General features: G+C 39.7%; 2 protein-coding genes across 2 annotated transcripts; one reads left to right on the top strand and one right to left on the bottom strand.

The window, feature by feature from the left end:
- Positions 1-815: 815 nt before the first annotated feature.
- On the bottom strand, positions 816-3,035 carry LOC5569820 (cytochrome P450 9e2). The gene is made up of 2 exons (XM_001652990.2): positions 2,103-3,035; positions 816-2,041 (listed from the first exon to the last, which is right to left on the bottom strand). The coding sequence occupies exons 1-2, from the start codon at positions 2,639-2,641 to the stop codon at positions 985-987; spliced, it is 1,596 nt and encodes a 531-aa protein (XP_001653040.2). The 5' UTR covers positions 2,642-3,035; the 3' UTR covers positions 816-984.
- Positions 3,036-16,504: 13,469 nt separating this feature from the next.
- On the top strand, positions 16,505-18,442 carry LOC5569821 (cytochrome P450 9e2). The gene is made up of 2 exons (XM_021847990.1): positions 16,505-17,138; positions 17,304-18,442. The coding sequence occupies exons 1-2, from the start codon at positions 16,594-16,596 to the stop codon at positions 18,358-18,360; spliced, it is 1,602 nt and encodes a 533-aa protein (XP_021703682.1). The 5' UTR covers positions 16,505-16,593; the 3' UTR covers positions 18,361-18,442.
- The last annotated feature ends 5,984 nt before the right edge of the window (positions 18,443-24,426 follow it).

The raw sequence follows: 24,426 nt of genomic DNA, 5'->3' as shown, positions 1-24,426 counted from the left end.
AAACATACGCAACACTTTGGCGAATGAGAACTTATTTGTTCTGATCTCGGTGTAAGAACTAATGAAAATTATTGCCCTCTACAATATCATATTAATGATGTGAATGTTTATTTACAACTAAACTGGTTTACCACTCGTATCCTTGCTCACGATCTAGCAAATGCTCATTGGAGCGATCGTTCAGCACAAAGATAAAAAAAAAATCTGAACTTAAGGTAAAGATGAATCGAAGCCAAACCTCAAATTTTCATGAGCACACATCTGGAGAACCAAACATCCATTTAAGCTGAAAACTTAATCGATTGGTCACTAGCTGGTGGTTACCAATCGATTAAGTTTTCAGCTCAAACGGATGTTCGGTTCTCCAGATTTGTGCTCTTGAAAATTTCAATTTTGGCTTCGATTCATCTTCACCTTAATGGATAACATACATGGCCTGATTCGCTACTCGCCACAAGTAACGCACATGTGCTAGTGTCTATGCACGGAAAATCGCTAAAAGGTAACGCAAAAAATATGTGTATGGCGAAATGCATCTAACGAATTATTTCTCAAAATTGGGAATTATTTTCGAAAACATATTTGGTACTGGATGTGCGTGATGATGGTGGCTATTACGCCTACCAAATATTTTTTCGATTAAAGCTTCCATTCACAAGATTTTTGAAGTTAGATGCCTTTCCCCATACAAAATAAAATGAGAAAACTTCTGCTGATCAACTGTGGACAAGAGCAAAGCAGGTAATCCATTGAAAGAGATCACTAGCTTTTCTAATACCACACTAGGGTGGTTCAATATAACGGCTTTTTAATTCAATAATTAGCAATCACGAAGTTTTGAAAAATGGGCATTTTTGAGTTACATCAAACTGCATTATTCCAAATGAGGTACTCTCCATGATTTTTACCAGATTGCACAATATAGCATTGACTGAGAGGTGTGAAAAACATGTGGAAAAGTTTTTGTTATCAGCTGGTAAAACTTTAAACTTCTACACTCTTCGGCACTAAATTGAACCAGAAACCGCTTTGAGCGGTATATGTCATAGACATTTTCTTCAGCTTGATCGGAACGTCCATCTTCTCGGAGAATTCCACCGAAAAGTTAGTGAGTAGATAGAAGAGCAAGCTTTTGATCTGCATCAATGCCAACCTCGAGCCAATACAATTCCGAGGCCCACTGCCATACGGCAGAAAGGCGTCCTGATTGATTTTATCCCTGTTTTCGTCTGAAAACCGTTCCGGGTCGAATCGGTAGGGGTCTGGGAAATAGTCTGGATCATGGTGATAAGATATTATTGGGATCTGGACAGCTTGTCCCTTTTCAATAGTGACTTGTGTTCCGTCATAGTCTTCCAACGTGTACGGTTTGACACAAACTCGATTGGTAGTTCCTAATGGTGGCCACCGGCGTAGAGTTTCCGAAACGACCATGTCCAAGTACTTCATTTTCTGCAATACCTCATATGTCAGAGGGCTGTCGTTGAGTTGATCCCTAACCAATTTGATTTCATCTTGAAGTTTCTGTTGAATTTCTGGATTTGCTGCCAGTTCATACATGGCGAAACAGAGTACGGTACTCGTTGTTTCAATGCTCCCAAAAAAGAATGACGCTACTACTGCAGTGATTCCAAAGTCCGAATATTTACTATTCTCCGAAGAAGATTTAATGTGTTCTTGAACCGTCGTAAATCCAGCACTGTCCAAAGTTTCATCCGTTTTATCTTCTTTAAGTTCATTCTTCCGAGCCTGTACGAACAAATGAATGAAATCTGGTCTAACAATGTTATTCTCCTCGCGATACTTGATGGTATTGGTAACGATGTCGAGATAAAAGTCAGCAACGTCCTTCGTGATCAACCGAATGCCAAAAAGCTTATAAATGCTAGAGGGCAACGCCATCGAAAGGAAAAATTTGAATCCTTGAAAACCAGTTGTTCCTGCTAGCTGTTTCCCCTTTTGGAACATTTCACTGTCGGGGTTGTGCACCGAGTCGATGTCTAGACCAAATGAAATCGAGGTAATGATGTCATTACCCAGTCTAAAATGAATGCATAATTAGTATTACATCACTGTCTATAAATCTAATGAGTAGGTCTTACTTTTGGAACAGATCACGAATTTCCAACTCGAGCTTATTTTTCTCTGCATCTTCGACCAATCGTTGCATAGCACTATCCGTGTACTTCGACAGCAACGTGAACATGTTCCTCATCTTATTTCCTGTGAAAGCCGGGCTCATTCCGGACCGTCCATTTCGCCATCGTTGACCGTCCATGAAGAACAGCGATCGCCCGATGATGGGATCAACCTCAACCGGAAATACGCTGGTATGATCGGTGAAGTGATCGAAATCCTTGATCATCACCTGTTTCGCCAGTGCAGGGTCATGAATCAGATATTCCGGATTGCGGAACATAAAGTAACCTGAGAATCGATGTTTCGGAAACATATCGTATCCCAAAGTGGCCGCTTCCAGTGGAAGAACTTTCCCAGTCAAAGCAGGCCATAATCCACCGATTAGTGGGTAGGGTTTGACAAAGGGGATCTTCCGTTTCTTGAAATAGTTGTATGTAGCGATACTCCAAAGGTAAACTAAGAAGGCTGCGACAGGAACAATCAAAGCAAGCGACTCGAACATTTTGTTCGTTCTCTTCTGAGCTTAAACCGATACGCGCTCTCTGACCGACCGAAGAGCACGAATTGAAAATGTGTACTGAACTGATTCATGATGACAATCGACTACCTATCTTCCAATTTGGAAGAAGAGTTAGGTAGAGAATTTGAGACTAGAATAAACAAAAATTTAAATGTGTGGTAGTCTGATGCGCTAACTACCATTCGGAACTGGCAGAGCGAAACAAGATTCTCATTCAAGCCTGTTTTTTTGTTGATATATTCAATGGGCGAGAAGTCTGATTGATATTAGTAAACGAAAAAAAGAACTATGGTTTGGCGCCAACTCTCGTCGGTTGAACCTATTCCAACCAAATTAGTGATTAGTTTATACAAAGCCCATAGATTCAATGAGCGATCATTTTTAAACAACGATCACAATCGGAGAAGATAGGCTTTGGGTCAAATACTCTTCAACATACCTCGAAGCTTTGCGATCAATTATTCATGCTCCGAAGAAGCAGGTGGCTCAATGGCAAAGGCAATCCATCTATTTCAAGGGCGGTTTTAGTCTAATGTACGTCATTAGCTTTTACCTGTACACGACTTCTTGGCAATTTCATGACTGAATGAATAACTTGTGCGTAGCGAAAAAAAGTTTGATCGCAAAACAACTTCTGCACGATTATTCCTTAGAAAATTGGAAATGATGTTAAAACAACATGTAGACATAAGTCTATGTTCCATTGCTCGATATCGACTCATAGAATGATACTGAAATAAAACCTTCTGATGGGCTACTTAAACAGACATTGAAGGTTATGTGTTCAATATTCGTAAATTTTTCAACACAGCAGATGTGGTAAAGTTTCAAAGTTTCATGTTAATAATACACAGTTGGTCTTTCTCGCACATATTTTGTGTACATCTTGGTCCACTAAACACTGAAATTGAAACTGTGTACCTTTTACAAAAAAAATTTCACTTTCAATCAACCCTTTTGTAATCAAATTCATTAATTCTACTATCAGTCAACTTATGGAGGATTGGCTGTAATCAATATACACGGCAACGCGGATCTACTCAAACCTGAGTTGTTTCAACGCAAACCCGTAGTTGAGCCCAATAACCCAAATTTGACTAAATTTCCAAGACCTCCATTAGGTACTTTGCATTTGAAGCTATAAGAAAAATTTACTTAAATTTGGTTTGATTCAACGCAAAATTGAGTTAATTCAACCCAATTGAGCCAAACTACCCCATTGGGTAGGTGCAGCTCTCTCAAACGAAAAATAATCTGCTCTCGTATATAGGCTATTTTTGCATTATGCTGCAATAATAGTTCTTTGGATAAGAGCTTATAATATTTTGAAAATAAATTTTCCCTTCTATTACTTAGTAATTTTCATAAAGTGTTACGTCCAAACTGATCTGCAGCGAAATATTCTATGAGCATTCCCTTTATTAATAACTGCGAACTTTTTTGTCATCTCACTATTTCCAAATATGGATTTCGCAACAAGTTTAAAGATACTCAGAACATAGCTGGGATATGGATAAAATTATTATTCCGAAAAGATCTTCCACCAGACCCGTCTCGAGCTTTATTTAGTTATGCTCTCTAATGTCACTACAATTTTTGACAATCATAGCTTGGAATATCTCTGAACGACCACCACGCTTATTAAGAACCTTCGAAAAATTTTTGCTATAGGCTCGGTGGTATTGATCTCCGTAAAAGCTTCGAAAATGTCGATATTCATTCTAGGTCAATCATTATGCCAAACGACTTTATCCCAAACGGGGTATGATCGGCTCCACCATTGCACAAAGTGTAATAAGAGATCTTAAGGGAAAGGTCGGGCTTTCAGCGAAGGAAAGGACATTGAACAATGTAATTTTGCCGAAACATAATTCATATGTATTAATTCATTCCCTGAAAGTTTCAAGAAAATCCGACTTCAAATAACTTTTTGGCGAACACTTTTGTCTGGTGCATTTTTTTTTCTCGAGCACAGGCCTTATTCGTGAAGGGTTCTGACGTATTTGTGTTCACAAAAAGGAATAGATATTCAACGAGAAAGTAAAAAAAAAATGGCAGAAAGTAACTTTCAGTCTGTATGTGAGTTATGAGTAGAACCATGAAGCAGCCCTCAGGCGGCATATATGATGAATTGTTATTACTCCTCAATATATTGATGTCGTCTTAGTGTGAGCTCAATATATTTATGCGAACAATGAGGTGAAATCAGGAAAGTTTGATCATGTATTTCAATATCTCATCTCCCTTCTGAGTTGGACCACGGTAGCCGATATCAGCCGGAATGAAGCATGTTTTATGCTCGTTGGATGATTGGTTCGAAAAGGCATAATTGAATATTTTTGTGCGGACATGGCTGACCCAACTTAAACTAGGTGACAATCCAGTCTAACTGAGCTTCAATTGCGGTAACAGCAAGTAATCAAAGGATGATTACCATTAGCAACCATGATCCATATCACCGTTTTACCTAGCAAAGAAAATCAACACACTAAGCTCATACGGTGAAAATCACCGTAATCTCAACAACTGAACAGTTCGGTGAAATAAAACATCGTAATTCCGTCGAAATTTTACGGATTCCGGTGATTTTTCACGGAATACTGTAAAAATTTACCGTACTCCGTTAATTTATTTCACCGAACTGTTCAGCTGTTGAGATTTTACAGGAATCCGTAAAATAATTTAAGTGTGAACCTTTGACTTAGCTTTCCTTGTTAAAAATCTTACCACGTTAGGTGTTCCCGCATTTTCCCATACTTCAAACGAACTCTCGACAGCAAAATTTTTGGAAAAAAAAATACCATTGTTTGGAGTCAAAAAAATCCCATAAAATTAGTAGTAATCAAAATACATTGGTCTCTAAAGAACATTTTACAAAAAGTTGGATGTTTTTCTTAAATATAATCATATAATTAGGGAAAGTGTACCAGTTATGGAAATAGTGGTCCCCTATTTCGCCATACGTGATTACTTTAAGTCGAGTCTAGTACACGACACTGAAGACGGCCTAACAGTTGAGGTCGAAATACGCGTATCTGTCAAAGGATACTAACTCTAGTGGAATTAAATGGAATAGTACTAAATTCGGTTTTTTCATCTAGAGTAAGGTGGGCAAAAGTTCGACCTTAGTGGTATAATCAAAGTTTCCAGGAAAATAATAACAGATGAAACAAAACAAATACCATACAGCGAACCTTCAACATATTGGCTATCATTTTGCTGAACAAACTTGTGTCAAAATATTTACCCATTTTTAGTTATAACAGCTTCATAATTGATTACCGTAAATTCGGGTGAAATTGATCAGTAGGGTGAAATTGATCACTGCGTCACACGATTTTATTTCCCTCTTATAGAGCACAGAAATCAATGCAACCTATGTATATGAACGTTGTTTGTCTTTACTATTGTCGAATTGCATGTTGTGAAGCTTTTTGTGTTAAGGAATGTTTATTTCTATGAAAATAATAGAAAATTCCATAATCGTCTTCAGTGTGGTATTGGCAGACATCAATAAACTTATAGTTTTAAACTGAGAGAGAGGAGACAGCTCACTGACAACTGGTTTGTTTTCTTGGCTTCTTTGATTTATTCTTCTCATGTTTGGGTTGTGCACAATGGTTCGGGGAGCACAAACTGGGTCAAAACCATTTTCACTTACCCATTGTTATCAAAAAATCATAAAATTAAAAAAATCAATGGCAATGTGAGTCCAATTGACAATAGTCAATGATTTTATATGCGAGAGCATAGGAAAACAATCTAAATTTCCAATCCCATCTAGTTTAAGTTTGGACAAATTTTGACGGTTTTTCACGCTCTGCCCTTCGAGTGTGCGGTTTTCCAGTGACAGTTGATGACAGGTTCCCTTGACTTTTGGGAGTTCGCAATCTAAGCCAGCTGTCTCCTCTCTCTCAGGTTTTAAACAAGGATTTGGGCATGCTGTCAACCTGAAAATTTGTAAGGATACTTGAAATATATCCCCAAAACGAATTTTATCACCAAAATTCATACCAATTTGTTCATTTTGTTGTAATAATTGAATTTTTTATAGATATCAGAAGATTCCTTCTGAAATTGCCTACATTTAGGCGTTTTCAGCGGTATTGTTGAAACTTAATTGTTTATTATTTCCATAAATTTTGCATTGTTAAGAATTTGGCAAGCATATTTAGATTCAGGAGGCCCAAATTAAATAAGTAAAGTTGTTTTCAAAACTAACAATAATTGTTTTGACAGGTGATCAATTTCACCCCGAAATGGAATTCCTTGATTTATTATTTTAGAGACGATTTTCAGCACTAAAATCACAACTGTATGAAAATTTGAGTATAAAATCCAAAGAGGCTCACCGTCATACTTGTTTTCCTGCATTAAGTTATTTGGAATTGGCAACATCATAGAAAACATACATGAAAAACAGTGAAAAGTGATCAATTTCACCCGAAATTACAGTATCTTAAACGAACTTTTGCCCCACCGGTGGGGCAAAAGTTCGAATCTAGTGTGGGGCAAAAGTTCGTTGGCTAAAACACAAAATATCAATACTTTTATGCCAGGCATACTTCATACCGACCGTAAACTTATGTTTGCCGAAAAATACACACTTAATTTTCATCAAAAAATGCCCAAAACAGGGTTAATTGTAATAAACCCAAAAAATAGCAATTTTTCGCAAAACTAAGTGAAAATGTAGAATTTTTGTGACATTTTTCACACGATCAGGCAAATTTCGCTAAATTTGAAGATAATATGTAGATTTCAGGAAATTTGAAAAATTTTCCGTGGGTTTATACATGGGTCGAACTTTTGCCCCGCTATGGACCAAAAATTGATTCCAACTATTTATGGAAAAACTAATACACGTCAAAGCATCCTTATGATAGGCCTAGAAACGCCCTTACATAAAATATTGAAAAATATTTTATCTTCATTTGGTTCCATGCATCGAAAGTTTCACCAAATATTACAATATTTACGTCAAAAACGACAAATAGCCATAACTTTTCCAAATCTCAATCGATTTTTATGATATTCGGAGTGAAAGTCTCTTACTTGAATAGCATTCGAACCACCATGACATTTCTAAGTTTTGATTTGAAATGAGCTAGAAATCTTAAAAAGAAACTCTTGCCCCACTCGAACTTTTGCCCCACTTTATTCTACTCATTTTGACCACTTTTTGAGAACTCAAGGTCCGGCGCCACATAGACTAGACATGACCGAAAATATAGCTTCCCTGTTTACCTGCTTCCTTGCTGGCATGTCATAATGTGTCGTCTATCAATTACGTAAAGCCATTAAGGGGTGGAACCGGTGTTCAGGAAAACGTGATCCATTATTTTCTCTTTATTATTCCACTTAGAAAGCAGCCTGAACCATATATGGACGGTTAAGTTAAATGATTGATAACAAAAAAAGCTCATCAAAGTTGGGTCTTCAAACGAACTTTTTCCAAATAAGTTATATACATGCGGTGCCACCCAGCAAACACATGATCGTATATGGTAGGATATAAGAGTACAAAGGTGGAGGCGATATACGTACACTTTGCATGCAGCCTTATGGCACATGTACGTATAATGCCTCCACATTTGTACTCTTATGCGCCATCGTATACGAGTTTGTGTTTACTGGGCACAGTAGAAATATCTGGATCATGAAACTACCCAGGGGGGCCTTCCTTAGCCGAAAGGTTAGAGCCCGCGGCTACAAAGCAAAGCCATGCTGAAGGTGTCTGGGTTCGATTCCCGGTCGGTCCAGGATCTTTTCGTAATGGAAATTTCCTTGACTTCCCTGGGCATAGAGTATCATCGTACCTGCCACACGAGATACGAATGCGAAAATGGCAACTTTGGCAAAGAAAGCTCTCAGTTAATAACTGTGGAAGTGCTCATAAGAACACTAAGCTGAGAAGCAGGCTCTGTCCCAGTGAGGACGTTAATGCCAAGAAGAAGAATGAAACTACCTAAGTTTACTTACTTTACTTTTGCTGGTTCTACGTCCTTCAAGACATGACCTGCGCCACAATGTTACGCCAACTAACTCGGTCCATGGCTGCTAACCTCCAATTCCTCGATCGCCCCACACTTCCAAGATCCTGCTCCACTTGGTCAAACCACCTAGCTCGTTGCGCTCCCCTTCGTCTTGTACCGGCCGGATTTGAGTTGAACACCATTTTTGCGGGATTGTTGTCCGGCATTCTCACAACGTGTCCCGCCCATCGTACCCTTCCAGCTTTGGCGACTTCCGTGATACTGGGTTCACCGTAGAGTTGCGCAAGCTCGTGGTTCATTCTTCTCCTCCATACGCCGTTCTCACATACTCCGCCGAAGATCGTCCTAAGCACACGTCGTTCAAAAACTCCTAGCGCTTGCAGGTCCTATTCGAGCATTGTCCACGTCTCATGCCCGTAGAGGACTACCGGTCTTATTAGCGTCTTGTACATGGTACACTTAGTACGGAAGTGAAGTTTACCAGACCGCAAGGTCTTGTGGAGTCCATAGTAAGCACGACTTCCGGCGATGATACGTCTTCGAATTTCTCTGCTGCAGTTGTTATCCGACGTTATCAATGATCCGAGGTAGACGAATTCGTCGACCACCTCGAACTCATCCCCGTCGATCGTCACGCGTCTGCCTATGCGAGCTCTATCGCGCTCAGTTCCTCCAGCCAGCAGATATTTCGTCTTCGACGTATTTACCTTCAATCCAACCTGATCTGCTTCACGTTTTAGCCTGGTATACTGTTCAGCAACCACCTGGAACGTTCTTCCGACAATGCACAGTGGTCCAGGAATCAGTTTTACGCGGAAAGATGCATTTTGAGCTTTAGAATGAAACATTAGACAAAAACGGTCTTCTACAAAGTTGTTTGTATTAGTTAAGCCCTTTGTTTGGTGTTATTGAAAATTAGGGTGGACCACATTTTCATAGAAATTGTGTAACTAACTTTCTTATTTGTAGAAATTATATTATACATGCTTCAGCAAAGTTGTAGACCATTCAATTTCAAGCAACTTTGCCAAAAAAAGTGTTTTTGTATCTCTTAAATTGACCGATTTAGAGCTTTTTTCCTACGGTGACATAGGGTGGTCCGAACAAAACTGGTTTTCTGGCTCTAGAGTTTTCAATTCAAATTTCTCATCAAAGTAGTCTAAGAAACACTTTTAGAGCTTTAAAAAATGCGTAATTTGGTGAGTGCAGAAACTCGCTATCTCATTCCGTTTAGGAGTTATTGTTGTTTTTCTATCAAAAACATGCCTACTTTGATTGTGAATATCTCTGATTGGGGCAAACATAAAAAATATCTTTTCACGGCGTTCAAAAGACAAAATAAAATTGTATATTATGTCAAAAAATTACAGATGTGTTATTTTTGTAACTCTAATAAAATGCCTTGAAAAACAAAGGATTTTAAGCAGAAAAACTTTAATAACTTTTGAACTAAAATAGATATCATCAATATTTTTGCATGAAAATTTGCGTTTTGTTAAGTTCTTAAAGTCGTTCATAGACCGCTTTGACGAGAAATCCGAAATAAGAAAGATAGGGCTCTAAAACTAAATTTGAAGATTTTCATAGTATGTATTTCTTAACTATTTTGCATTTTGAGCATGAAAATGAAATTTTAGACAAAAATGATCTTCTACAAAATTGTTTCTAATAATGTAAGCTTACATACTGTGTCATTTGAAACTAGGGTGGTCCACAATATCACACATATCATATAATCAACTTTTTTATTTGCAAAAATACTGGTATATGCTCTTAGGCAAAGCGGTAGAACTTGAAATTTTGATCAACTTTGCCAAAAAAAGTTTTTCTGTAGCTCAAAATTTGACCAATCTAGAGCATTTTTTCCTAATCATCGCAGGGTGGTCCAACAAAAATAAGTTTTTCAACTCTAGTTGTTATAAATATTATTATCTCGTCAAAGTCGTCTATGAACGACTTTTAGAACTTAACAAAACGCAAATTTTCATGTAAAAATATTGATGATATCTATTTTAGATCAAAAGTTATTAAAGTTTTTGTGATAAAAAATATTTGACTTTCAAGACGTTTTATTAGAGTTACAAAAATAACACATCTGTAATTTTTTGACATAATATACAATTTTATTTTGTCTTTTGAACGCCGTCAAAAGATTTTTTTATGTTTGCCCCAATCAGAGATACTCACAATCAAAGTAGGCATGTTTTTGAGAGAAAAACAACAATAACTCCTAAACGAAATGAGATAGCGAGTTTCTTCACTCACCAAATTACGCATTTTTTAAAGCTCTAAAAGTGTTTCTTAGACTACTTTGATGAGAAATTTGAATTGAAAACTCTAGAGCCAGAAAACCAGTTTTGTTCGGACCACCCTATGTCACCGTAGGAAAAAAGCTCTAAATCGGTCAATTTAAGAGATACAAAAAAACTTTTTTTGGCAAAGTTGCTTGAAATTGAATGGTCTACAACTTTGCTGAAGCATGTATAATATAATTTCTACAAATAAGAAAGTTAGTTACATAATTTCTATGAAAATGTGGTCCACCCTAATGTTCAATAAAACCAAACAAAGGGCTCAACTAATACAAACAACTTTGTAGAAGACCGTTTTTGTCTAATGTTTCATTCTAAAGCTCAAAATGCATCTTCCGCGTAAAACTGATTCCTGGACCATAGTGCAATGTCCACGTCGTCAGCGAAACAAATGAACTGGCTGGATTTATTGAAGATCGTGCCCCGCATGTTGAAGCCCGCCCGTTTCATAACACCTTCTAGCGCAATATTGAACAGGAGGCAGGAAAGACCATCGCCTTGTCGAAGTCCTTTGCGTGTTTCAAACGGGTCCGATAAAGCACCCGATATCTTCACACAGCACTGTACACTATCCATCGTTGCTTTGACCAGTCTAGTCAGTTTCCCGGGAAACCGTTCTCGTCCATAATCTTCCATAGCTCTTCGCGGTCGATGGTATCATAGGCCGCTTTGAAATCGATGAATAGGTGGTGCGTAGGGACTTGATATCGCGCCACTTTTGGAGGATCTGCCGCAACATAAAGATTTGGTCTGTCGTCGATCGCCCGTCCACAAATCCGGCTTGATAACTTCCAACAAATCTGCTTGCCAGTGGCGATAGACGGCGGAAGCTGATCTGGGAAAGCACTTTATAGGCTGCATTAAGAATGATGATCGCTCGATAGTTCTCACATTCTAACTTGTCACCCTTTTTGTATATTGGGTATATTATTCCCTCCTTCCACTCCTCCGGTAGCTGTTCTGTATCCCAGATCCTGGCTATCAATCGGTGCAGACAAGTGGCCAACCTGTCCGGGCCCATTTTAATAAGTTCCGCTCCAATACCATCCTTTCCAGCTGCTTTGTTGTTCTTGAGCTGTCTGATAGCATCCTTAACTTCACCTATTGTGGGAGTTGGCACTTCTCCCTCATCCGCCGTACTGATGAAGCCATTCCTCCTGCTGTCTTGATTTTCCTCCTCTGCGCCGTTTAGGTGTTCATCGTAGTGCTGCTTCCACCTTTCAATCACCTCACGTTCGTCCGTCAAGATACCTCCATCCTTATCCCGGCACATTTCAGCTCGCGGCACAAAGCCTTTGCGGGATGCATTTAGTTTCTTGTAGAACTTACGTGTTTCTTGAGAACGATACAACTGCTCCATCTCTTCGCACTCCAACTCTTCCAGGTGGCGCTTTTTATCCCGGAATAGATGAGTTTGCTGTCTTCGCTTCTGTTTGTATCGTTCCACGTTTTGACGGGTGCCTTGCTACAGCATCATCGCCCGCGCTGCATTCTTCTCGTCCAAACTGTCTGGCACTCCTCGTCGAACCAACCGTTCCGTCGATTTGCTTCCACGAACCCAATGGCACCTTCCGCTGCGTTGTTTATGGCTGCTTTGAGACTACTCCAGCAGTCCTTAAGAGGGGCTTCGGTGAGCTCTCCCTCTTCCGGCAACGCTGCCTCAAGGCTTTGCGCGTATTCAGTTGCGACTTCGGGTTGCTTGAGTCGCTCCAGATTGTACCGGGGCGGGCGTCGGTACCGAATTTTGTTTACAACGGAGAGTCGTTGGCGCACTTTAACCGTCACTAGGTAGTGGTCCGAATCGACGTTTGCGCCGCGATAAGTTCTGACGTCGATAATGTCCGAGAAGTGTCTTCCATCAATCAAAACGTGGTCGATTTGCGATTCAGTTTGTTGGGGTGATCTCCAGGTGTACCGATACGGGAGGCTGTGCTGGAAGTAGGTACTACGTATGGCCATGTTTTTGGAGGCGGCGATATCAATCAGTCTAAGGCCGTTTTCGTTCGTAAGCTGGTGAGCGTTGAACTTCCCTATAATCGGTCTAAATTCCTCCTCCTGGCCAACCTGAGCGTTAAGATCTCCGATAACGATTTTGACATCATGGCTTGGGCAGCCGTCGTATTCCTAACTACCTAAGTAAAAATTTCAATTATTTCTAATCTTAGATGTTATTTATGGAGGTTTTATTAGAGATGCATTTAAACAGATTTAATATAACATTGAATAAAGCTTAACGGTTTTTTCAGTCAAAACCATTTAAGAATGCTTTGTAGGACGAATTCCATGTCAAATCGGTCAGTCACAGAACTCGACCATCTTCAATTTGGAGTATTCAATTCAATTCAGGCCCAGGGGCCCAGATAGCCGTAGCGGTAAACGCGCAGCTATTCAGCAAGACCAAGCTGAGGGTCGTGGGTTCGAATCCCACCGGTCGAGGATCTTTTCGGGTTGGAAATTTTCTCGACTTCCTAGGGCATAGAGTATCTTCGTACCTGCCACACGATATACGCATGCAAAAATGGTCAATGGCATAGTAAGCTCTCAGTTAATAACTGTGGAAGTGCTCATAAGAACACTAAGCTGAGAAGCCGGCTCTGTCCCAGTGGGGACGTAACGCCAGAAAGAAGAAGCATTCAATTCAAAAGAATGAAACTAAAGAAAACGCAGATGAACGAGACTTCCACTGAAAAGCATAAGTATTAACTCTTTTCGTAATAATAATTAAAATAAAATAAAAAACGATAAAGTATATATCTTGGAATCAACTTAGTAATAAGCTATTTACTAATAGGGGAACTTACGTATTCTCGGCAGTCTAAGCCGATGCCGCTCTTTTTTGTAATTTTCTCGAACATCAGAAGACAAATTCCGTGTTTGTCTGTTTATGCTTTTGAAAAAGTCTTTACAACGCTGCAAACATTTCTTGTCAGTGTGACTATTGTCGGCAGCCTCATTCTCTTCGACTACTTTCCCATTAGATCTGCTGGTGAATCTCTTCGGCAGCTCCAAATCAGTCGCATTTTGAGGCGTGTTTATTTGAATTGATGACATCTCTGGCGATATTGTTTGTTTAATCTCGGAAATCTCGTCAGCGGGAAGCGGGCAGAACAAAGAATCATCTGAATGTTTTCATTGGCGTTTGAAATTTGGTTGCCGATAATAGTCGAATGGTGCCGAAGCCGTAAGTCTCACTACTTAGTTTTCATCAAATTTAGAAAAGCGCATCTGTCAACTTCAAAGTTTATAACATACAGGAACACGGTAATTGGACCAAAGAACTTTAAACGGATACATATATGTTATATTATTATTATTAGCTTTATTTACGAGACTTTCAGCCCGCGGCATGTATGTTATACTGAAGCTCCACGCACTGTCAAAACGCTACGTGGTTTTGGAGTTAATTTATTCTAAACTCATTACAAAAACTCATTAGCAATAAACCTTCAAGGGTGGAGGGCGGCTGTCAAATGGGAGTAAAATTGAAAAGCCGCCAACCTAAGTCCAGAAACAGTTTTAAGGCTAAATGCGCAAAAGTGAAAATCACTATTCGCAAAATTACAGGTAAAAATGCGTTTGAAAGATATAGTTTGCAAGCAGTTGTTTACTGCGTGCTACTGCAGTGCGCTGATGGCAATTTAATCAGCAAAATCTGCCAAATTCCCAAAATGGATGTGTTCGAGAAAATTGATTACGCCTGCATCATTGTTTGGTCGTTCTTTTGTATGGTTGTTTACATTTTAGAACCAGCGGCACTTTGGGGTAGCAATAAAGAGCCGCGATTACCTCCCTTGATAAACCTTAAGTCAAACCAAAACATTTCATGTTAATAGGGTGACCATATCCTGGAGGTTCAAAATCAGGACATTTTGCAAATTTCTCAATTTATGTTTGCAAATACCATTTCATCTCAAATTCTGAACATGGTTCATATGCCTAACAGCAGCGATCACGATTTTTTTTTTGTCTTGTTTAATGTTGAAGACTTGGTTTGTACGATCTCGAGAAACTTCAAATTAGCGGTTATGGGCATAAGTTAATTATTTTAAATATAACTATACTTTTGCAAAGGCAATCATCTATCACTTTTCAAAAGACACTACGGTGTTTTGACTTTTGATTTTATTTGGTATCCGACAAGTTTTTTTTTCTCAAGGTTTCTGTCTGCAAAAAAAAAAACAGTGGGAGTCATCTCAAAACATTCACAAAAACTCTGCTATGATTTTCTAAGAAGTTTCACAACAAGCTCCCGTTAAGTTATCATTGAAATTTCGTGATTATTTGTCTAATATCTCGCAGGAAATTTATGAAGAGTCCTATAAAAAATCAATCAAAGTTTTTGGGAGAGATCTGGCTAAGATTTTCACTGGAAACCTACAGTTTTCTCAACACGATTCTGAGAAACATTCGTTGAGGACCCTTCCAGAAACTCATGGAGTGTTAGATGCTTAGCGGTCGTTCTCCTCTGATATAATTTTGTAGTTTCGGCCATGGTTTCTATAAACATTAACTCCACTGAGAGAACAACCAAATCGTCGCTGTAACAATACAGTCAACACAGGAAAACAAACTCCACTGAAATTGCAAATTGTGCTTTGAGAAAACATCTTCCATTCTGACAGCAATCGTACAAGCATGCGATGCATCAAAATATTGCACAAAGATACGAAACAGTTTTATGTTCCCATGATTGTCATCATCTGTGCTAGAACTAATAATCGGGGTTTCGGAGATCTTTTTCATTCAGATAGCGATAGAATTCTGGTAAAATACATCAAATTTATATCTTTTATTTCAATAAAAGCCCAGAGGATTCTATTAACAACATCAGAATCGTCAAACGTCTGCTGAACCTTACTGTGATACAGTATGAAACGCATCCCAATATTTCTATATAGCTGAAGTCGGTTTCTGAACCATAAAACACAACATGAAATGTGGAATAGATGCCATTTCAACATTCTTGCTATTTTTGGTATTTGGATAGCTTTTCCTCTTTCGAAATATCTTTGACATGACATTCCACGGTGTTCGCCAAGCAGGAAGAAGCAGGACAAAACATGAAATATGGAAAATAAATCAGGACACCTCCAAATCAGGACATGTCCTGCTAAATCAGGACAGATGGTAACCCTACATGTTAACATAATTATGTTAACACTTTAATAATTATCATGCTGCTTCATTTAATTGGGGTTTGATTAGGTTAGCTTATTATTATTTAATATTTTTTTTAATAAAACAAGGAGAGCTAAGAAATAAGGGTCACTAAGATGGAGATATAATGTACATCACTGTTTTTCTGTATACCACTGAACTGTGATGTGTTTTGGCCTCTGTATTTGATTGGAAAGTTTGGAACGAGACTCTTATCGACTCAAAATGACAAAAAAATAATCTCGCGAGTAAGGGATCCAACATCGCTATCGCATCCATTCCCGGCGCTAATCGCCTTCACGAAATATTCCTTATCGATGATGAAATCCGTGACTTTGCCTCTTTTTTACCAAAACATAAATACACCGGTCAGCTGAAACCATGACTCAGTATCTTTCTTACCTTCACGCGCCTTGGAAGTTACGATTCAAGTGTGAATAGTAGGCGTCAAAGCCAGACACGAAACGAGATGGGTGTGTTGGAGTGGCTTGCTGTGTTCGTTCCCATAGTTACGTATCTGCTCTACCGCTGGAGCACTGCCACCTACGATTATTTTAGAGAGAAGAAGATTCCATTCGTTAAACCGTATCCACTGTTTGGCGCACTATGGCCGATTTTCTCCGGGAAGCTTCATCCGGTGGATGCGACCATATTGGGGTACGATATGTTCCCGGGACGTCGCTTTTCCGGTTTCTTCACCTTCCGTACCCCGAGCTACCTGATACATGATCCCGCGTTGGCGAAACAGGTGTTGATCAAGGATTTTGATCATTTCACCGATCACACCAGTACCATATTGCCGGATGTGGACCCTGTGCTAGGACGAAACTTATTCTTCATGGACGGACAAAGATGGCGTCACGGGAGATCGGGATTGAGTCCTGCGTTCACGGGAAGCAAAATGAGAAACATGTTCGTACTACTGTCTAACTATGTGGATGGGGCCATGAAGAGATTGGCTCAAGATGCCGGGCCAAGAAAGATGGAGCTCGAACTTCGTGATCTGTTTCAAAAGTAAGCGAAGCGGTTGATGCTAATTGAACTGTGTTATAATCTACGCATTTATTTCAGGCTTCCCCAGTAACACACATGTTATAATTGCGTATTATCAACTTATATATGACTAGTTTTGGTCATATATCAGTTGATAATACACAATTATAACATGTGTGTTGCTGGGGTTGGTAATGATATCATAACTTCGATTTCATTTGGCGTCGATGTTGATTCCATTCACAATCCCAACAACGAATTTTACAAGAGAGGTCAAAAAGTTACTGCAACGGGAGGCATTCAGGGTTTTAAGGTGTTTCTGACCACAGTGATTCCTGGAAGTGTATTCAAATTCTTCGGCGTCAAAGTACTTCCAAAAGAAGCAGCCGATTTTTACGTAGATGTTATTTCAAAAACCGTTAAACAACGTGAAGAGTACAAAATCGTTCGACCAGATTTCATCCATTTGTTTATGCAAGCTCGTAAGAACGAACTCAAAGAAGACAAAGCAGATGAAGAATTGAAAGATGCCGGGTACTCTACGGTTGAAGAACATCTACAGTCGACGACTAGGGGCAATCAGCACACTGATTTGGACATTGCAGCAGTTGCCGTATCCTTCTTTTTTGGGGGCATCGAGACAACGTCGTCGGTTCTCAGCTTCGTTCTCTACGAGTTATGCTTGAATCCCACAATTCAACATAAACTTCAGGACGAAATAGACCTCGTCAGAGATCAGCTAGAAGGAAACCCCTTATCATATGAAGTCCTTCAGAAAATGAAGTACATGGATATGGTCGTCTCGGAAACCCTGCGTCGTTGGGCACCACTGGGAATCGTCAGCAGAAAGTGTGTCAAACCCTACACGTTCGAGGACCATGACGGAACTAAGGTAACCGTCGAAAAAGGACATATCATTCAAATTCCACTGCAGTCGTTCCACCGTGATCCGAACTTTTTCCCCGACCCGTACCGATTCGATCCGGAGCGGTTCTCCGATGAGAACAAACACAAGATCAAGCAGGACACGTACATTCCGTTCGGAAGTGGACCTCGCAATTGCATTGGATCACGGCTGGCTCTCATGCAAACCAAGTGCGTACTGTTCTATTTGTTTGCAAACTTTTCGGTAGAATTCAGCGAGAAGATGGATGTGCCGATCAAGCTGAACAAGATGGCACTGTCCTACACTGCCCAGAATGGGTTTTGGTTCCACTTTGCTGCGAGAGGTGTGAAGACTTGAAACGAAGATGTTGTTTGAATTACTGTAATCAATACTTATATATTAAAAACTAAAATGTATGATCAAAATTTGGTAAAAAAATCGGGAAAATTTGATGGTTTTCTTTTATTATTTTAGGCTTGGCAATGAGCAGAGTTTTTTAAAACAAGATAAATTTTCTCGTTGATTATAGTAACATCGTATCTGCAGTAACCGATTTCTCTTCATAGATTTTCTCTTTGGATTGTTACACAAAATGCAGCTGATTTCGTTAAATTGTATAATGCATTTCAAAGAAGGACGATGAGAACTTGCTATTGAAAAAACAGACGAAAATATTCGTCTGACCAAGTTATTGGCGAAAGATAGCAATTATTAATCAATTACCATCAAACGGGGCTTCTTTTGACACTATTGCGACATGATTCAACTTTGATGATTTCCAACTCTAATAAAAATGTATAAATTTCGATGATTCTTGTATATGTGCATCCAGTGGCGCGGGAAGTGGGTAGGACAGGTAGGACATGTCCTACGCACAAAAATACCTGGGTAGGACAGTCAAAGACTTGTCCTACACATGATTCAACACGAAGTGACATCCTTCCTACGGAATTTCTATAACCAGATGATGAACTTCTTGGATAAATTAACATGAACATTCCTGGATGTATTTCTTGACAAATCTGGAGTGTGCATAGAAAACTATCAAGAGATTACTAAAAAATCGTTGGAATATTTCATGGATTAACCCAAGACCAATGGCATCGTGTACTGAGTATACCCATCTTAAACAAAGCTCGCTTGTTATACACAGCTCGAGCGTAGTACTGCTGACGATGAACGCTGTTGCTCTTGATTTCTCCAGGCATTCCTGGAAAAATCTGTGAACGCTCTGTTGAGTTCCTACAGAACAACAGAAGCACACTCTGTAGAAATTCTTGGCTGAATGTTTGTAAACATATCTGCAAGATATTCCTTTATTCATTCCTAGAATCGAATTGAGTCGAATCGCTTTACAACGATTTAAACATGGTGATTATTCTGGTATGAACATCTTTTTCTCCAATATTAACTGGCTGGATGTTATTAGAGTTGTGTTTGATCCTTCGACCTTGACGCTTGCTCCTGCGGGGCCGGCGATGAGGGCAGGATCAAACATGTCGCGCGTCGGTCGAGTAAAAGTGAAAAAGTGGCGTGATCCGTTAGTTGTGTTTGATCCTTCGACCTTGACGCTTGCTCCTGCGGGGGCCGGCGATGGAGGCAGGATCAAACATGTCGCGCGTCGGTCAAGTAAAAGTGAAAAAAAAACGCGATTGCTTAGTTGTGTTTGATCTTCCGACCTTGACGCTTGCTCCTGCGGGGGCCGGCGATGAGGGCAGGATCAAACATGTCGCGCGTCGGTCAAGTAAAAGTGAAAAAAAAAACCGCGATCGCTTAGTTGTGTTTGATCTTCCGACCTTGACGCTTGCTCCTGCGCGGGCCGGCGATGAGGGCAGGAAAAGTGTCGCTTTCGATTAGTTCTTTATGATCTTCCAACATTGACGCTTGCTCCTGGGCAGTGCTTCAAGAAAGCCCGAGTAGTCGTCAGTTGTTTTCCATCACGGGTCGCGCGCCTATTTTCTCTGAGTGCTTTTATATAGCCGAGCAAACGACTGAAGCTGAAAGAGGATTGTTGCTGCTCAATGATGACGGATCAATTGGTGAGCTCGTTTCATGCTACTGTTCCTATTCTATAAAATATGTATGACTGAACCGTTAATCGTTACAACGGTGAGATGTAAATATGATGTTTCAAAAAAATATGAATGGTTCGTCACTGTGAGTGTCGACATAAACTCTGATTCATAAATTATTTATGTCTAATTTTTTTTTATTCAATACACCTTCTTCTTTTTACCTTTATTTTTGTAATCAAAAATAAAACTTTGAATGGTTCGACACTTCAAGTGTAGACTTCCGAAAGGTTCACGTTATTCAACAAACTTTGAAAGGTTCGTCACCTCAAGTGTCGGCATAATTTTTCTCTACATAGATATTGTTCATATCAAATGAAAATATTATATTTACATATAAGCATGTTTATATCTCACAAATAATTATTTATCATGGTCTAATCGCTTATCAAAGTGAATCCTGTGACCCAACGATCCTTCCCATTAACAAACATCCCTCCCAGTAACCTTTGTGGAGATGCAGAGGCAAACACGGTCTCCAAATAGCAAAGGTTACATATTAACATTCCTTCCCCCAATCCCACCTGACTGCAAGGACGTGGCCGGCGCCGTTATTGACCCTGTATAAATAGAGGCACTGAATTATGCACACTGAAGAAGATTATGGCCAATCCCAGCCGAACTTCTAGTTGATTCTTTGTGCATTTTCACTGACTTCGGTCAATCACGGAATAGCAACCATTGCACATTGGTCCAGGAAGCTAATTTAGGCGGACATGAGGATTTCGTCAAGATTTATTGATTTTAGAGCCATAGTTTATTCTGAGAATATGTTCAGAATTTTCAGTACTACAAAATGTACGGAACAAAAATTTTTTTTTCACGGTGATCGCAAGAGTGACGCATGCGCCAACTTTTTTATTTTAACGAATCGTAAGTTGGTATGTTCAGCAAAGTTGTAGCAGATGATCATAGAAACAACTTTGCCGAACAAACTTTTTCTCTGTTTTGCTTCATAGCCGAGATAATTAAGTATTTTTAATAAAAAATCGTTTTTTGCTCTTAAGTGTTTTATTTTTTAGTTTTATTGGCCTACTATGTTCTACAAAGTTTCTATGCTTATCATTTGCTACAACTTTGCTGAACATACCAAAGTTGTATTTCTTATGGTTTTCATGTTATTTGAGTTTTTCATCTTAAAATTAGCCATTTTGTATGCCTTGTATCTCAACTATGAGCACCTCAAAAAAATATATCTTTCCACCAAATGATTTTGCAGTCTTTCAAGTACCTGTGTGCAAAATTTGGAGAAGATGATATTTTTCTATCTCGTTTAAAATCGATTTTACTAATGGACGATATGAGATAAATCCATATTTATTGAATATTCATACATGTTCAACTCACAACAGTCATGGCTAACTAAGCATATCAAACCAAAAGTAACACGTGTATTTATATAGAAATATAAAGCACATCGTTTTTCAGTTGTTTTCGATTAACTTGGAAGCTTCTGCAAGAAATTCATCGTCTTTTCCTCTACCTGTATTTAATCTATTCCTAAGCAAGATCACCGGGTTGGAAGTCAACATAAGCCGTATAAATTACACATACAAAATTTACAGTTCGCTTGAATTCTGTGGCATGATTTTCCCAGAATCTTCTGATGGATTCCACGTTTCATGTTTTTCTTTGGTAATGCGGCATGCCGGACAACACCACTTTCGTGCAATAGTTGTAGACGTAACAGTAAGTGTAACAGCATTCTAAAGGATCGCCACAAAAAGCCCTCGAAGGAAGGTTAGAACTGAGACTGTACGAACCTCTTCCAGCTGGTAGGAACTCAAATGGTCGTAACACGGCATGCCGCTTTTTACGGGAAGTAGATATTGTGTATTTCTTTCACTACTGAACTGCGAAGTGCGGCGTCACAAGTCCGAAATTGTGAATAAAAGTGAGGGTTGCATTGAATGCTGTTGGTGTCTTCAGAGAACTTATTCTTCGATTTACGAAGAATAAGTCCCCCGAAGACACCTACCGGATTTGATTCAATTGCGCACTTTTGTTAGGGGCGATCCATTAATTACGTAAGACAATTTTCGGGGTTTTTCAAACCCCCCTCCCCCCATGGTAAGATTTTTTGTATGAAAATTAAAAATAAATTGTATGGCGCGTAAGAAATCTCAAACCCCCCCTCCCCCCATAAACCCTTACATAATTAATGGACAGCCCCTTAGCATTTCCGCACTTGTAATAACTTCTTTTCACGGATCTCAATCATTTTAAAAGTGGTCAACTTTAATCGGAAGATTAACGAGGAGGCATTTCAACAGTTTTTGTCAGAAACGTACTGTTAGTATCGCCAGTTCTACGATTGGTATGTACTCTCTTCAACGGTGCAAAAACTACTTTCGCATGGAGTGATGTTGTCCGGCATGTCGCCGAAGAAACATAAAAAATGCGGAATAAATCCATCAGAAGATTCTGGGAAAATCATGCCACAGAATTCAATCGGACTGTAAATTTTGTATAAGTATTTTATACCGCTTATGTTGACTTCCAACCCGGTGATCTTGCTTAGGAATTGATTAAATACAGGTAGAGGAAAAGACGATGAATTTCTTGCAGAAGCTTCCAAGTTAATCGAAAACAACTGAAAAACGATGTGCTTTATATTCCTATATAAATACACGTGTTACTTTTGGTTTGATATGCTTAGTTAGCCATGACTTTTGTGAGTTGAACATGTTGTAGCACGCCAAATTGTCGTTTGGGAACGACTGGCGGTCTACTCCGAAAGAACTAAACTTTTCTCTCCAAACATGGATTACTGGCCGTTTTCCGTTGGTTAAGCGAAAAGCTTATGCGCCACCTCTAATGAGGACCATTCGCCAATTTTAAATTGCCCGGCATGAGACCTAACCTAAGGTTTGGTTCAATTCGTTCCTTGGAAAGGATAGGAAAATGGTCCAGCAATCCCCAAATTCACCCACATCAGACTTACTGATTTGCATTCCAATCGAAGGAGCATAATAGCCAAAATCACCCTAAACGAAACGGTACTGAAGCTTTCCGAGGAAACTTTCGGTTATCATCACTGGAAGTCACCGCCAAATACACCAGATGTCGACACCGTCATGGAACCGGTTCGCCCTTCACTATAAGATTCACACTTTCAGTGAATTCAAATTCAAAAACTAAGCGCGCGACCTGAAATCTTTCGCCATGCTAACGACACCATGAATCAAAGAAGCGGATAGGGATCTAAAAAAGATTTTAATAAGGAATTCAAAAATACATCTATTCAAGTTCACAATTTTACATTTTACGTATCGAATTCAACTTTTTGCTACCTACTTATACCTATCCTACATGTGCGTGTCTTCTTTCTTAATCGCTCGTATCCATCGTTCTCACCAAACAATAGCGCTTGCAAATATAGCCCGTAGGCTAGAATTTCGGGAACCACACAATTGCTATGGGTTCATTGACGAGTTATCTCGTCGTCACATGTGCACACGGACGGGGAAAAAAATAGAGCTCTTTTGTACTTACAGGCCTGAATATATATTTGGATGCGATCGACTTTGCGGGATCAGCTACTGCATGCTAGACGATTGGTTGCTGGACGGATGGTGTTGTTGGTGGAGAGACGGAGGGGGTTGGTGGTACAGATTGTTGCTCGCTGCTATTGCTGTCTGGCGTTCACCTAGCAGGGCGGAACGGAGGCCGGAATGGATCCTTATGCCTCGACTACTTCACGTGGATTCGAACGGCTTCCACCTGGGCGCGATGGTGACGGCGCGGCCCCTTCTGACCGTTGGATGACCGTCGGCCAGGAAATTTGCCAACGGACGGACTCGATGGAGAGTTGTAGCTAACGGGTTGAACGAGCGGTTCCTAAATTGGACACAGAAAGCCGTCGTACGGCTGTTCGAAACGAGGATTAAAGACAACGCACATGGCACGCACATGATTTCTGAACTATCTCATTACCTTTCTGAGCTTGCTTTTCTGCACGAACGTAATTGGCAAAACGTATCGACTTTTTTATTTGACTTAACAGTTCACTGAAATGAAACACGGGCAATTAGCACTTCGGAAGATTTCTTGGGAACAACTTCACTACCTCGTACACCGTGGTTATTGGCAAAGCCACACTTCCGAAACGTTTTCGAGTCTCCAGGCTAATGAGCGAGTGACTGTAATGTCCTCAGATAAGAAACCTCGAAAGATGGATAAGCCGGAAATGCTTCAGCCGAACGAGTACGATAAAGTTGGCTATTCATACTCCCAAGATTGAATCGCATCTCGCTCATGCAGGCTACATCAGATCTTGCCTTCCCACTTTCCCATCAAATCCAAGGACACGAAGTGAAGATGACCTTCGGACTTAGATCCGAGCATCATA

Source organism: Aedes aegypti, chromosome 2 (assembly GCF_002204515.2).
Source record: "Aedes aegypti strain LVP_AGWG chromosome 2, AaegL5.0 Primary Assembly, whole genome shotgun sequence".
NCBI classification, from domain to species: domain Eukaryota; kingdom Metazoa; phylum Arthropoda; class Insecta; order Diptera; family Culicidae; genus Aedes; species Aedes aegypti.
Note: the sequence above shows the minus strand (reverse complement) of the source record. Positions and strands in the feature narration are given on the sequence as shown.

Excerpts from the sequence above, each read along its gene's own strand:
- LOC5569820 (XM_001652990.2), bottom strand. The coding sequence starts at position 2,641 with ATGTTCGAGTCGCTTGCTTTGATTGTTCCTGTCGCAGCCTTCTTAGTT. Across the intron at positions 2,042-2,102 it reads ATTCGTGATCTGTTCCAAAA|ACTGGGTAATGACATCATTA; the intron begins GTAAGACCTACT and ends CATTCATTTTAG.
- LOC5569821 (XM_021847990.1), top strand. The coding sequence starts at position 16,594 with ATGGGTGTGTTGGAGTGGCTTGCTGTGTTCGTTCCCATAGTTACGTAT. Across the intron at positions 17,139-17,303 it reads CTTCGTGATCTGTTTCAAAA|GGTTGGTAATGATATCATAA; the intron begins GTAAGCGAAGCG and ends GTGTGTTGCTGG.